Source organism: Montipora foliosa, chromosome 10 (assembly GCF_036669935.1).
Source record: "Montipora foliosa isolate CH-2021 chromosome 10, ASM3666993v2, whole genome shotgun sequence".
Taxonomy (NCBI): domain Eukaryota; kingdom Metazoa; phylum Cnidaria; class Anthozoa; order Scleractinia; family Acroporidae; genus Montipora; species Montipora foliosa.
The window spans coordinates 30,378,734-30,393,045 of NC_090878.1; the positions used below are offsets into that span (position 1 = coordinate 30,378,734).

The window sequence follows — 14,312 nt, forward strand, 5'->3', positions numbered from 1 at the left end:
TGCTGCAGCCACAAGTAGGAGAGAATTTGATAAGCCTTCCCATAAGGCTTCTTTGGTAGGCATAACAGTGTCTGAATCCAAGGATTCGCCTACTTTCCCTGTCAAATCAGCCAGTGGAATTAGTCCCTTTACCAGGGTGTCCTGTAAGGCTTGTAGCCTGGAATCCATGCTACGTGTCTGCTTCTTAGCAATGTCCCAAATCTCTGGGTTGACACGAGTTTGTGTAAGCAATTTGCTGTTTGAAGGTCTGTGAATGTTCTCTTTCCGCCTCTTTATGGCTTGTTCATTTAGACCACTAGCGAGTATGTTGTTGAGCACGCTTGCGATTTTTTCAGAGATCGCTGGCCCCGTCACTTCGTCCTCTGTCACTTCAGTGACAAGAGAATCCACCTTGCTGTTAGAGGCGGTTGTTGATTCCCCTGTCTTCGGAGAACTGGACTGTGTACCGAAGTCAGATTTGGATCGTTTACTCGGAGGTTCATCGACCTCGTGTTCGCCACTATCACTGGCGCTTTCGACCGAGGCATCCTCGTCCTCGTCGTGCACGAGTGAAGCATCGTGAGCTTCTTGTAGTGTTTTTACCACAGGTGCCATATCTTGCACGAGCCCCATCAAGAGGTCAATCTTGTTGTGGAGCGTGGTTTCTTCATCCGAAGGCCTAAAAGTAACTTTCAAGCTCGAATTCGCGCCACAATCAGCGGCGGTCTTGGACGCGGGCTGTTTCCTTGTCCCCGAGTCTTTGCTTCCACGAGAACTCTCCGGCGGAGAAGAGGATGAATCTTTCGTCAAATTCTGCGAATTTGACTTGGTTATGTTTGACCCAGAGGTCGCACTGAGTATGCCATCGAGAACGCCGGAGCCCGACGTAGGCATAATGTGAATTACTAAAATTACGGCACAGAAAACTTTTGCTACGCAAAAATAAACTGCCTGGGTAGGTTTACTACCTTTCCTCTCAGTTTTGAGGTGAAAACGGACGTATCTGATGGTAGGATGAAGGAACTGAACACCAGATTGTCCTGTGCTAAAAGACCAGCATGGTCAATATGGCGACGCAAGCACAAAATTGACTGGCTACACGCATGCGCTATCTCATGGAATCTCTGCTGCGATAACCTGGTAGAATCCGTTTTCGAATTACAAGATTCTTGTTATGAAGACTATTGCGCAGGCGTAGGCGTAACGCCAAAATGGCGGAGAGAGTGGAGGATTTGTTTCACGATGGCATGCAATTTTCTTTAGCAAAATTAGGATATTCCAACCTAGAACTAAAAAAGGAACAATATGACGTGTTGGAGCGATATTCCTGGACAAAAATCTGTGCTAAATATGTTACCAACGGGCTGTGTTGTCAAGTGTTGCCAGGGATTTTCGATTAGAATTTGTGTAACGTGGAAATGTAAAGCAGATTGTGTCGCTGTTGAATGCACTGATCCGGGATTAGTTTCAAATGTTAAAAGACTGTCTTTGTTTTGTATCGTGGAAGATGAAAGAGAGCAAAACATCAGACTCTAACACGAGATTCTTTCCAAAAGAATAAATTATTCTTTTAATCATAAAGCTATGTCTTTGTTGAAGGACTTTCACGTTAGATTCTTCGTCACCAGAGAAGGTTAAGGACTCTTTTCAAAAGAAGACGAGTTTCTTTGAGTTTCCTTGCTGTTCTAAAGAAGTAGAGGTCTTGAGGGAAGTATCATTTTGCTGCTTTTCATTATTTTGTATAAACAGAAAATAACTGTTCTTCACTAAATAATGGCAATTTTTGAATAGAGATGTATACTTCTAGTTGGATAAACATGTTGATTTTTAGAATCCATGAACATATAATGTGCTTTCAAAATTTAGGAAATATATATACATTGCACATACATACACAAGGCAATGCATACAAGCCATAATCACAAAAACAACTCTGTTAAATTTTACTAAAATAATTAATGTTGCAGAACAAATAACTTAAACGCCTAAAAACACTAATGATTTCGAAAAATCTATGCGGCATGAAAAAATCAGCCAAACTATTTAGCAAATGAGATAAGTCCATAGAAAGGAAAACAGCTTGTAAGCACAAACTAACACGCAATAGAAATTCTCTTGAGGGGATGGTGTAGATCTTAAAGTGAGTGAAATGAAATAAATGAAAAGTGTTACACAAAAACAATTTTTGTAATTAAAATCTATCACTGTCCATTTTCCTTATATCACTTCTATCCCAACAAAAAAAAATTAGCCAATATGGAACTAATTCAATACACACACCCAAAAAACTAGCATTAAACAGGGCTGTCATTAAATTTTTACCTGCAATATATCAAAAACCGATTCTAGTTTTCATTTCCTTCACAATGTGAGCTCAGGGTTATCAGCTGGTACAGGTGAATGTTCTTTATGGCAGCCCTGTGAAAACTTTCCAGTGTGACAATTTAATTGACAACATTAGTAATAGTACAAATTACTACATAGCATAACATGGTTTGACATGGTATGAGTTAATTGCCTGACCCTTGCCTGACATGGTCATGTTCTGTACTATTTCTCACCTGTTGTGTGACAAATCAAGAAATGGACTTGGTGTGTTTACGTGTCAGGGTTTCCAATAAGTTTTAAAGTAGAAGGGACCTTGTGACAGTGAGTTGGCACCCCTATATAATTATACTCTGGCTTTTGATCTTGAGACCTCCTTTGAGCAATGGCGTGTACTGTACTCAGTGTTGACGGGTGCTAGTACCCAGGTCCCAGTTTCTAATAAAACCCCTCGATGTAGGTTAGTTCAAGCTCCTGTGGTGGTGCAACTGTTAATACATGTAATAAGAGGCTATTAACTTTAAGCTAAAAGAGTAGAGACACCTTTTCTATACAGGGCATTTTTTTTTCACGAATGCTAAATACATACTCTCAAGAAACTCAGTGCAGACATGTTGGCTTTCTTCGATACTCTAGGTTAACCATGTAATGTACCCCAAACAGAGCAGAAAGACTGTTTGTATGAACTTACTTCCAGAAGAACCTCATTGTCAACAATAATGAAAAGCTGTTGTTCATAATCGTAGGTCTCTGGGCACAGCATATGAACATCCCCACTTAAAGCTGTTTAATTCACATAATCGTTTAAGTAACGTTGTCAAATTCCAACTGTGGTCATCCTAGGGTGTTTGAGGTGTCAGTGGGTTAAGCAGTAAAAACTTTGTCCCTTCCATTAAATGGGATGCTAACCAATCACAGAATTTTTTAACAAAGTCTATCAAACATTTGTCAGTATTAAGTTGTATGTGGGTACATATAGAGAGGCAACATGGATTAAAGTTCGAGAAAACTGAGAGATGATCAAGACCAATATCGTTCCCAGGGTCTCTCTTTTGGATAAAGATCTGGCCTCAGTTGTTCAAAAAGTGGATAGCACTACCCACCAGGCCCCAGTCGTTCAAATGATGGATAGCACTATCAGCCAGATAAATCACTATCCAGTGGATAAGTAATAGCGGAACCAACTGCACTTTCCAGTGTATAGTCATTTGTCCGGTAGATAGTGTTATCCACCTTCAGAACAACTGGGGCCAGATAAATCACTATCCCGGAGCAGATAAACACTACCAAAACCAATTGAGTTATCCAGTAGATAGTGATTTATCCAGTGGATAGCATTATCCACCCTTCAAATGCAAACAACTGGGGCCAGAACTAATACAGTCAACCAACCTTTGAAGTCTAAAACTCTTGACCACTAGGGCTTCAATAAGCAATAAATAAATAATAATCGCCACGGTAATTAATACTGTGGGCTGAGCAATTACGGAAAAAAAACTCCTTATGTAGTGGTATGTAAAGATACTTGTACTTCAGAAGAAAGTACTTAATTACTCAAGAGAAAGGTGTCATTTTTGTAACTGACTTTTAAGTGCTACAAGTAATAGGCTCTAGAGGATGCTCAAGCTTTATATGACACCATTTTTTTTTATTTCATCATAAACGTTAAGCTAAGTATTTGTATAACAAAGTCAACAACTGAAGTTTCCATTTTTTCTAAGAACTTAAAATGTAAGACAAGTTCCATTGGATGCGAGATGTACATCTCATTTCAATGATTTGATTCTCTATATCTGATCTGATCTGATCTGATCTTCTTCCAATGGAGGTTGAGAACAGTGCAGTGTAATGAACCCAAATTAATGAAACGCGAATAAAATTTTCAACCTACCGAAAGGATTGCTTTGCATGCCAGAGAGACGGACCTTCCACGATATTTTCAAAGCGTTCAACAGCACTGTCACAAGCCAAACGAGTTCCCTTTGCATCAGTAACTCTTTCTCTACCCAAAAACTCATCTGCTAAAGGTTCTCGCACCTTTCCAGGACGCTCACATATGTGCATAAGTTTTACTACACGAGAAGCGAAGATCTTAATTGGATTCATATAATATAATATCAGAAACTCATGAGTTTCTGATAATATATACAGCAATTTGAAGACTCGGTATGACTACATTTTAAAGAATGAAGGAGTAGTTTCTAAAGAAACTGTGGTGCTGCGTCGGTGGGGAAGTAGTATACAAAAATTTGGTTTATCAACGGAGTTGATAATGTAAATTGACCACCGTACAGAGATTCTAAAAGCCAGAATCTCTGTACGGTGGTCAATTTACATTATCAACTCCGTTGATAAACCAAATTTTTGTATACATTTTAAAGACACAATTACTCAGTGAGAGACGATTCCATTCCATTAGATTTAATACGTTCTCTCTCTTTGCTTTGACTTCAAACTAATCAACGAACGGTCAACGGCAGTCGCCTCGTTAAGTCGCCTCGTGGCCGAAATCGATTGCTCATGCTCACACTTTCATCCAATCAAAAACTTTATCCAAACGGTTAACTATGGTGCTCCGCGCGCGCGCGCCCGCGGAGCTCCGCTATCATCATTTTCAAGTACGTTGTTTATGGTGACATTTAGTTGCGTGACGAGCAATTCTAAATTCGGTGTAACCTCAAAGGAAATGATAAGAATGTCTTATTGATTAGTTACAGTTATCAATAGCCAATAGGCCTTTTGACTAGTATTATTCAGCTTACAGTGATAAGTTGGCAGAAATATTAGGGTTATTCAGGATAACTCGAAGTAAGTGCATTTTTCTCGCTGTTTTGTTATTAAAGGGTTTAATATTTAGTATGCTTAAGTCGTTTTCATTTAGAACAAAGAGGTGATTTACCAACCGCATGGTCTGCTCGCTAATTTAGGATGGGCTTATTTTTCTTCTTTGTTCATTGTATTGCTCTTTTATTTTGCGTGATTTTTTCTCTTATTTCATCGTAAATTGTATGGTTTTAATTTCAGATCGAATAAAATCAAAATAAAATATATACTTCATTATACGATTACTGGATTCCTTTGTTCTGTTTGGTTCTCACGGGACATACGTTAACTTCTCATTGTTGCCGATTTCAGATTGCTTAGTGCACCGGCATGTATACAAGGAAAAGAAGCAAGAAGAATTCCGCTGAGAGAGGATATAGAATACAGTGTGGGCATTGCCAAAAAGTTTTATCTAAAAGGCAATATCACGAACACAAACGTCAATTTTATAATGCTGTAACCATGAAATGGACTGTCATGGAAGACTTAATCATCCCTTCTGTGGTGGAATCAAGCTCAAGTGATGGTGGGTGCAATGTTGTTCAACTTTAGTTTGTAACATTAGTTCAAGGTTCCCTCTGATATGATGATTTTTACAACAGTGCCCCTGAGTATACTAACTTCAAAATGTGCATGGAACAATGCGAAAGTTTGCCTTTACAGTTGTTTATCTTAGACTTCTCTTTGCTAGAATTAATAGGATGAAAACGATGTAAAATGAATGCTCGCCCCTCGTTCCTACATGTCTCATTTGTCGGTAATTTTTGTTGTTGTTGTTTTCTTATTATTTATGACAGATGAATCTGAATTTCCATCTACTATTCAGGAGGATGTCTCTTTTTATGGTGCAAAAGATGGTAAGACAGCAGTCATGAAATGCTTTTGCGATGATAGCATTTAGTATATATTGTTGAACTGCATTTTTTATTCATTGACAAATAGTTACATTAGTTTACACATGCTACATTTACTGTACACTTTACAAATTTTCAAGCTGGTGCTTACATGTAAGTTTCATTCATTTTCTCAACAACAACAACAGCTTTGTGCCACATTTCTTTATTCATTTAAAGACAATGTGAAATGTGTTGCAGTGGCTACCATTGCTTCTAGAATGTTTTGGATTGGTTAGCCATTCATGCAGATAGTTTTTTTTATTAACTATTATAAAATGGCCATGTTTAAAAAGGCACTGTGATTAGTCAAACCGAGTTCATTATGACTCCACAATGCATTTATACTACGTCATGCACATGCATTATATATCAACATACACACACAACCTACGTCATCAGTGATTTTGTTTGCTTCAAAATCTGAAAAAAATTTTCAGGACGCCATTATGCCTGAACAAGTTCCTTTGCTTTCAGCTTTTATTCTTCTTTTTAACCAGTGAAAGTAGTGTTGACTTTGAAAAGGCTTCGGTAGACGTGGCTTGTAATTTTAATATAAACTGATCTTCACTTATTAAAAGTCGCTCTAATTTTTTTTTTCTAAAATATTGCTGTTGTGATGTGCTAATTATTTTACAAAAGGAATAAGAAAAAATTGTTCCTAGACATATCATACTCTGTTACTCTATTACATATATCTGACTGAGTTTTGAAAAAAGTGGCTGCTTAGATTTTCGCTTGAAAACGGCTGCATTAAGAGATGCCTGTATAAAATCTAGAGGCTCTAAGCTATTATCTAGTTGTTATTTTGCACTTATAAGAGAAAACCAAAGTTAGTTTGGGGGAGGGGGGGGGGGGGGGGGGAATGAATAGCCTGAGTTAGATTTTAGTGAGTTGGCTTTTGACTTTGCCAATCATAGTCAGCATTTATGTGACACTGTTTGGGTTAAATCGAACGCCTACAACTTTGAAATGACCCAGAACCAATCTCTTACATAGGACTTATAATTAGTGCAAGTCAGAAAATATCTTAGCTTGACCCTTGGGGTCCCATGGGGGTCCCCCATGCAAGGACCAGTAAAATATAGTCAGCCATTAGACATGAGTGGACTCTAGAAGTGGCATTGTTGAGGCTGGGGAAGAGTTTGACCCTAGTTGAAATCATAGCTGCGAAAAGCAAGAACTTTGCTCTGCATCTGAAGGTGTTAAGTTGCCATATTATTGTCCCAGCATTAATGGGTAGCTTTTTGTGAATCCAGTCATATATATACATGTATCTGTATTCTGTAATTACGTAAGTAAGGATGTCATACTGTGTTACTTGACCAACTACGGTTAATATTTTCTTGTATTATTTATTTATTTTTTGTGATTTGGTACTACCTTAAGTAATCCATTCAGTGTTCGACACTTACTTTTTCACTAATTTGCCCTTTAAGCAACCAGTTCTGATTTTTTGGTTGCCCACCTTCTAAAGACCTGTTGAACATTAAAATGCAAAGGAGGCTTGTAAAAATGTCATTTTTGTGTAACATATGTGTAAAATGGGTTTGACAGACCAATGCGACTCCTGCTGTGTGTCCATTGTGTTCTACTAGCCTTCACAGTTTCGCTCTGACAAGCATATCTTTGAGTGCTAATTTTCCTTTTCTGTAAGAGATCAAGGGAGATTTCTTGAATATCTCTTTGAGATTAGGCTGGTTTTGAATTAAAATGCCATTTGTCCAATAGTATGTTCTTTAAACCTTTCAAAGCTGTTTGAAATTGCATTACAAAAAGTACAATTTTCTTGTGTGCTTGTTCGATATCAAAGTATCATAGCGCATTTGGCCGTGCGAAAACTGGGTTCCATTGTAACATTCTTTTTGAAGATGTTCCTCCTTGCAATCTGTTTTGAGGTTTGTACCAATAATTAATTTAAATCTTTCAACAGAAAAATAAGTGACAGCAAAGAAATGTGACATTGCTATTTTTTGATTGTGTTTGCCGTGACTACGTCATATTACTAGTCACTTTCTTCGTTGCCAATCAAATCGTTTCACAAAATATTAGTCAAACAAAAATTCTGATTGCCCGATCGGGCAAGTCTTAGTGTTGTTTTACTTGCCCTCGTTAGTGTTCAACACTGCCATTTAGTGAGATGTTTTCAGGTTTTAAAAGTACATGTGTCTCATGACTGTGTTCTTATCTGTTTACATGTGTGTACAAGACTGTTATGAAAAATGCCTTAAACTATCTGTTGCTGCTGATATCATGTGTATTTTCTCAACTTAGCTTGTGTTTCATTTCGTCACTTTGTGAATTTTTTCTTCCAAAATGTTATCCATAATTATTATTATTATTATTATTATTATTATTATTATTATTTCAAGCAGGGGCAGGTGTAGTCACTACCATTTCTAGGGTAGTGATACTTCCACTTTCTTCTGAACCAAAAAAAAAAAAGAATGTTTGAAGAGCATAGTTAGAATTTAACTCCAAATGTACATAGCAGGGTACTCACATGAATTTTTTGCTCCTTCTCTAATCTTTCAAACAGAGATGGATCATTGCTGTACTGAAGCCTCTGAATTTCCATCACACACTTCCATCAGATGAGGTATGTTGTTTTATGTTTACAGTATACTGTTGTTCTCCCTAAGGGTGGTCCTGATATCAGTCTGTGATTCCATAGTAATAGCAGCCTTCCCAAAACCAGCCAGTTGACGGGTCAATGAGCCACTTCCTCAGAAAACTTAATCGTCTCCTTCCGGTCAGAAAATTTCAGACACAAAACATTTCTAGCTTGAACATGAATTCACTGGAGATATTATAAAAGCTTGAAAAAAGTTTGTTTGACATACAAATTCGCATCCGCAATATTTTTTTGCGTCATGCACATGAAGTGTTTACTTAACTAACATTCCAGTATTTCTTATCAGACTCCAAGCAAGTGTCAATTCCATATGTGAAATTTTGTCACTTTAAACCCCCCCTATTGCACTAAATTGCATCTGCGAATGTCTAAATTTAAAAAAATTCCTTAAGGGAGCATGGCCCCAGAACCCCCTAGGAGCTTGCGTCCTTTGGGCACTCGCTTGGGTGCCTTTAGCACCAAACCGTCTCCACTTTCCTTATGGCCTGCTCCCCAAAAATATTTTGAGAAGGCTGAATAGTAAATTTCATGTTCTGAATGTCTTGCATTTATAAACCAAGGTAAAAAAAAAAAATGTGGCATGGTTTGACGCTACTCCGGCTTAAAATGATTGCAACTTAAAATGTTACAATTCGAGACTGGATAAGACAGGACACTCCTGTCTTGTGTCTTCTTAAGAGGTGATCAAAAATCGTAACTTGTTAAGTTGCATTTATTTTAAGCTGTAGTAGCATCAAACTATGTCTGATTGTCCACCTGGCTGCTTTGTGAACGGTTAGACTCGCTACAATCTACTGTAAATAAAGTATGTTAATAAACACCATAAATTATGCCCTAGTTACCCTACTCTAAATGGACTTAAGTAGCCCATTCCAGCTAGGTCACGTAATAGATAATCAGAAAACTTGAAGGGGGAGCTGTGAAAAACATGGAAATGGAAATATCTCTTGGAAATATCTCTTGTCACTAAGACAGAATGTAAATCTACTGGCCAATTCCACTGAAAGCTTAGATTACAGAGCTATTTAAAAATTCAACATTGTTGTAAAGAATGTGAAGTGTTTGTTCTCCAAATTAGATATTATATTATTAGATTGTTATACGTGTGCATTTTAAGAATTGGATATAAGCCTCAAAATGTGAATTTTACAGAAGTTTTAAGCTGTGGAGAAAATACAAAGACACATGTGGAAATCATTTAAACGTACATGTAAATCTACATGTGTGGGCCAATGGAGAACAACTGCATAATTTTTCATTCTATCTTGTGACAGCCATTCAATGTTATGTTTGTGAGATAGGGCCCCGGAATTATGCATGGCAAGACATTCTGAGCCCCACTGTTCAGTTAAAGTTTAAAAAAAAAGTCTAAAGAAGAGGTAAAATCGCTCCCACGTGCAAAGGGGTGATAGTAGCACTCTACTACAGTTACAACCTGAATGGAGAGTGAGGCTAACGTATGTTCATAGGCTGTTGTTAAGACGAACCTAAAAGAAGATTAAACTGAGTTGTTTTTGTATATCATTTCGCAAAGTATTGCACACTGTAACAATTCTTGCTATCATCAATATTTTGGCGACACTTGTTCCTGATGGTTTCTGCTTGATTTTATTCTAGGAGCCCTCTTTAGATGAAAAAGTTTCCGACTCACAGGAAAGCCTGAGTGATGATTCAGATTGTTCCGATGTCGAAATGGACGATGAAGTGGAAGAATTGGAGGATATAGCTGGTGCTATTGACGTGGATGGAGAAGACTACCCGTTACCTGACCCTGCAGAACGTCCTTGTCGCCTGCAATCCATTGTTATGTGGGCACTATGCTTTTTGCTCATTTGGCAATACTGTTATTTGATTAGTGACAATGCTGTGCTTATGCTGGTGAGATTTTTGAAAACCTTCCTGACCTGCATTGGTGAGATTATTCAAAATCGAGCGGGCGCAGAGTTTGTTCTGTCCGTAGCGGGTCTCTTACCGTCAACTATGCATTCTTTTCGAAAGATTTTAGGAATAAATAGGGACAGCTTTGAGCGATACGTTGTTTGTCCCATGCAAGTGTGCAAAATTGTACAGGCCAGAAGATTGCCTAGGTCTAGGAGGAGGAAGGTCTGCGATAGCCAGCTTGTAAAGAAAGTTATTTTAAAAAATGGAACACCTAAGTACTATCCTTTGAAAGTGTACTGTTACAAGAGTGTGATCGATACCCTTGAAATATTTTTGAAACGTCCAAACTTCGAACAAGCTTGTGAACAATGGCGCAACCGGCAAACGGACGAGCAGTGGTACGGCGATGTTTATGACGGAAAAGTTTGGAAATCTTTTGATCAGCGGAATAAGTGGGAATTTTTTTCTTTACCACGAAGTTTTGGCCTGATGGTTAATGTTGACTGGTTTCAGCCATTAAACGTCGCAAAGACGTATCTGTTGGTGTGATTTACATGGTCATCATGAATCTCCCTCGCTCTGAAAGATTCAAACGGAAAAATGTTATTATAGTGGGAATCATACCAGCCCTTTCAAAAGAGCCACAATCACTCAACTCCTTTCTTGATCCATTAGTTGACGAGTTGACCGTGCTATGGCGTGGTATTAAAGTGAAAACAAGAAAAGCACCTGTTCAAGGAGAGGAGATACGTGCTGCACTGATTTGTTGTGCAGCAGACATACCAGCTGCACGCAAACTGTGTGGATTTGTCGGCCATAGTGGAAATCGTGGTTGTTCACACTGCGACAAGTTTTTCCCCGGGTGGTTTTGGTGAAAAAAAGGATTACAGCGGGTTTGATCGCAGCACGTGGCCAAGACGAACTGACAGTCTCCATCAACAAAACGCGAGGAAGGTAGAAAAGTGCAGAACCAAAACTGAGAAAAAAAAATGGAATCCATGCTTGGAACAAGATACACCAGTCTGTTGAAGCTACCTTACTATGGCAGTATTACAATGTGCGTTATTGATCCCATGCACAATCTGTTTCTAGGAACAGCGAAGAAAATGTTTAAAATATGGTGTGAAAGTGACATTCTATCAAAGGAAAAACTGCGAGAGGTGCAGGACCGCATTGAGACAGTGGAAGCCCCTTCTGATCTTGGACGCCTTCCTGGAAATATAAGCTCGAATTATGGAGGATTTACCGCGTCTCAGTGGAAGAACTGGGTATTATATTACTCGTTGTATGCAGTTGAAGGCATTTTAGAAGAAGAGCATGTCAATTGTTGGCAAAATTTTGTATTAGCCTGTCGTCACCCATGTATGCCAAGTATCTCGAGAACAGACCTCCTGATTGCTGACCAAAAGCTGTTAGATTTCTGTAAGAAAGTTGAATTGCTATATGGTAAGGAGGTCGTCACCCCAAACATGCATCTTCACCTCCATATAAAGGAATGTGTAGAGAACTATGGAAGTGTGTATGGCTTTTGGTTGTTTAGTTTTGAGAGATACAATGGCATATTAGGAAGTTTCCACACTAACAACCGAGAGGTAGAAGTCCAGCTCATGAGAAGGTTCTTGACAATGAGTGCCCTTGATGATAAGAAATATTCAATGCCTCCAGATTTTCAAGAATTCTTCCATCCCTTGTGCAGCGAGATACATCACGCGAACGATAGTGATGGTGTAATGGAGCACCCCGCGATCAGTTCTTTGTCGTGGTCAAAAGTCGTAGGCGGTCCATTAATTCCAAATTGCACTGCTTGGACGGATCGAAGCAACAATTGAAGATTCAACTCCCTACTCGGTATCGCCTTTGTTGCTTTGATAGCGATGAGATTGGTCTGTTAAGAACCACGTATGCCAGGCCATATCCCTCTTTGGAACTCTCTACGGAGCATCTGAATTCCACTTTTAGGAAGTATTCATCCCTTTGTATAGGTGAGGAACGCCTCAGCTCTGGAATGGAGAATCGCCTTTATAAGCACGCAAGAGTGATGGCTTCTTGGGTTGGTGGTGAAGGCCAAATAACTCTCGGTCAAAGCAGTCCGGGGCGAGTAAAGTATTATTTCGAGCATTCTTTTGAGATCGATGAACAGCAGTATCGGCACTGTTTTGCTTGTGTTCAGTGGTATAAAGAGTATACCAATAACGTGTCATTTAGGAACCCGCTCTCTGTGTTTTATGCCAAAGCTTTTAAACAACCCGGTGCAGCAACATTTATTCCAGTGCAGAGAATCCAATCCCGATTCATTGCTATGAATACGAAGCACGAGAACGTTGATGTTATCATTGTGTGTCCTCTCCTCCAGACGATCTTCTTTTGACACATAAGTTTTATTATTTTTTTTATTTTTAAAACTTTAATGTGGCAATATGAATTGACTGTACAAGTTTTAAGAGGCTTGCTGAAGCTTATTTAACATAAAAACATGCGGATGAAGAAAACTGTCGTAAAGGTTTCAGAACGGGGAGGTAGCAAAAGAGAGAAGAAGTGTTTCACGGCCATGTATAGCTTTAACTCTGCCATCAGACTGGTTTTGGTACTTGAAGATACATTTGAGTCACTTACTGCGATATATTTAAACTCTAATGATAAATCTAAATGCTCCAATAAATCCAAAGTTTGTTAAATGTTTTGTCAACTCAGACAGTGGTTATCTTCTGTTTTACAGTGCGACGCGCCTTACCGTGTCCAGCAGACAAAGTTTTTTTGACAAATTTTTTGCCAATCAGGATGTGTGAATTTGACTGACAGTCACGCCCCCTTGCAGAGTTCGCAGAGTTGTAAGTTGATCGCCGTTGCATGGGTTGTTGAGTTGACGTATTTACACGTAATTGTCAAATGTAAAAGTTTGTTGGGTAGCCACGGTAAGGCGCGTTGCACTGAAACACAACCTTTGCGAAATAAACCAGATCCCGAAATGTTTTGTCGGGGTTTTTCTTTGTAAAAATTTAACAAGCAAAAGCTTATAGGTGAAACTAGAAGTCACGTCTGTGGGAGTAGTATGCTAGAGTTATAGTCGGGGAATCTTGTCACGAAACGAGCTGCATTTCAATTTGAAAGAAAAGAAAACATTGATTCAGTTACTGAAAACGTAAGCATAGTACGTTTCCGGGTGAGTCCGTCTTCGGAAACGACGTAAAGAATCCTGTATGTTTAAGCAAACGGAATTGCTGCGGAAATGCGTATGAACACGGTCATTTTTCTCTTTCGCGTTTCACGTTGTATCCGCCCTGCGGAAACGTATCGGAAATGTTAAATTTCGATTTTCCGCTACTTTTCCGAAATGCGGAAATGCCTTTTTTAACCCTGTGAGCTGGATCATTCATATAAAGTGCTGTTAGCAAATATCAAAATGGAACGCCAAAGGTTTTCTGATACAAATTGGCTGAGATATCTCTTTTCATCATATTTGAACAAAATTTGGTTGAGTGTATGACGTCATCACTTGGCTAATTTGCATATTTTGAAAACTCGAATATCTCTGGAACGAGAAGAGATATTTGAAAAACGTAAACAGCATTTTTCTTCTCAAGCAGACTACTTGTTTATGTTTCAAAATGGCTTCGATAGGAAAGATGCGATTTTCGTCATAGTACCACAAGTGAGTGGAAAAATATCTCGGGGGGAGGGTTGTCTCGGGTACTTGAGACCATATAAACAGGCCCTTAGAGGCATTCTGATGTGTAGCTCGGAGGCTATTAAGAGTGAATGTCCGTAAAAATCAAGCA

The 14,312-nt window shown here is 38.7% G+C and overlaps 1 protein-coding gene across 2 annotated transcripts; it reads left to right on the plus strand.

Annotated features, from left to right (window-relative positions):
- The first annotated feature begins 4,994 nt into the window (after window positions 1–4,994).
- LOC137973499 (uncharacterized) lies at window positions 4,995–13,404 on the plus strand. 2 transcript variants are annotated; one of them, XM_068820324.1, is made up of 5 exons: window positions 4,995–5,112; window positions 5,440–5,653; window positions 5,925–5,984; window positions 8,560–8,619; window positions 10,273–13,404. In XM_068820324.1, the coding sequence occupies exons 2-5, from the start codon at window positions 5,651–5,653 to the stop codon at window positions 11,083–11,085; spliced, it is 936 nt and encodes a 311-aa protein (XP_068676425.1). In that variant the 5' UTR covers window positions 4,995–5,112; window positions 5,440–5,650; the 3' UTR covers window positions 11,086–13,404. Both variants share the same exon structure in this region, with proteins under 2 accessions (XP_068676425.1, XP_068676426.1).
- Window positions 13,405–14,312: the final 908 nt, after the last annotated feature.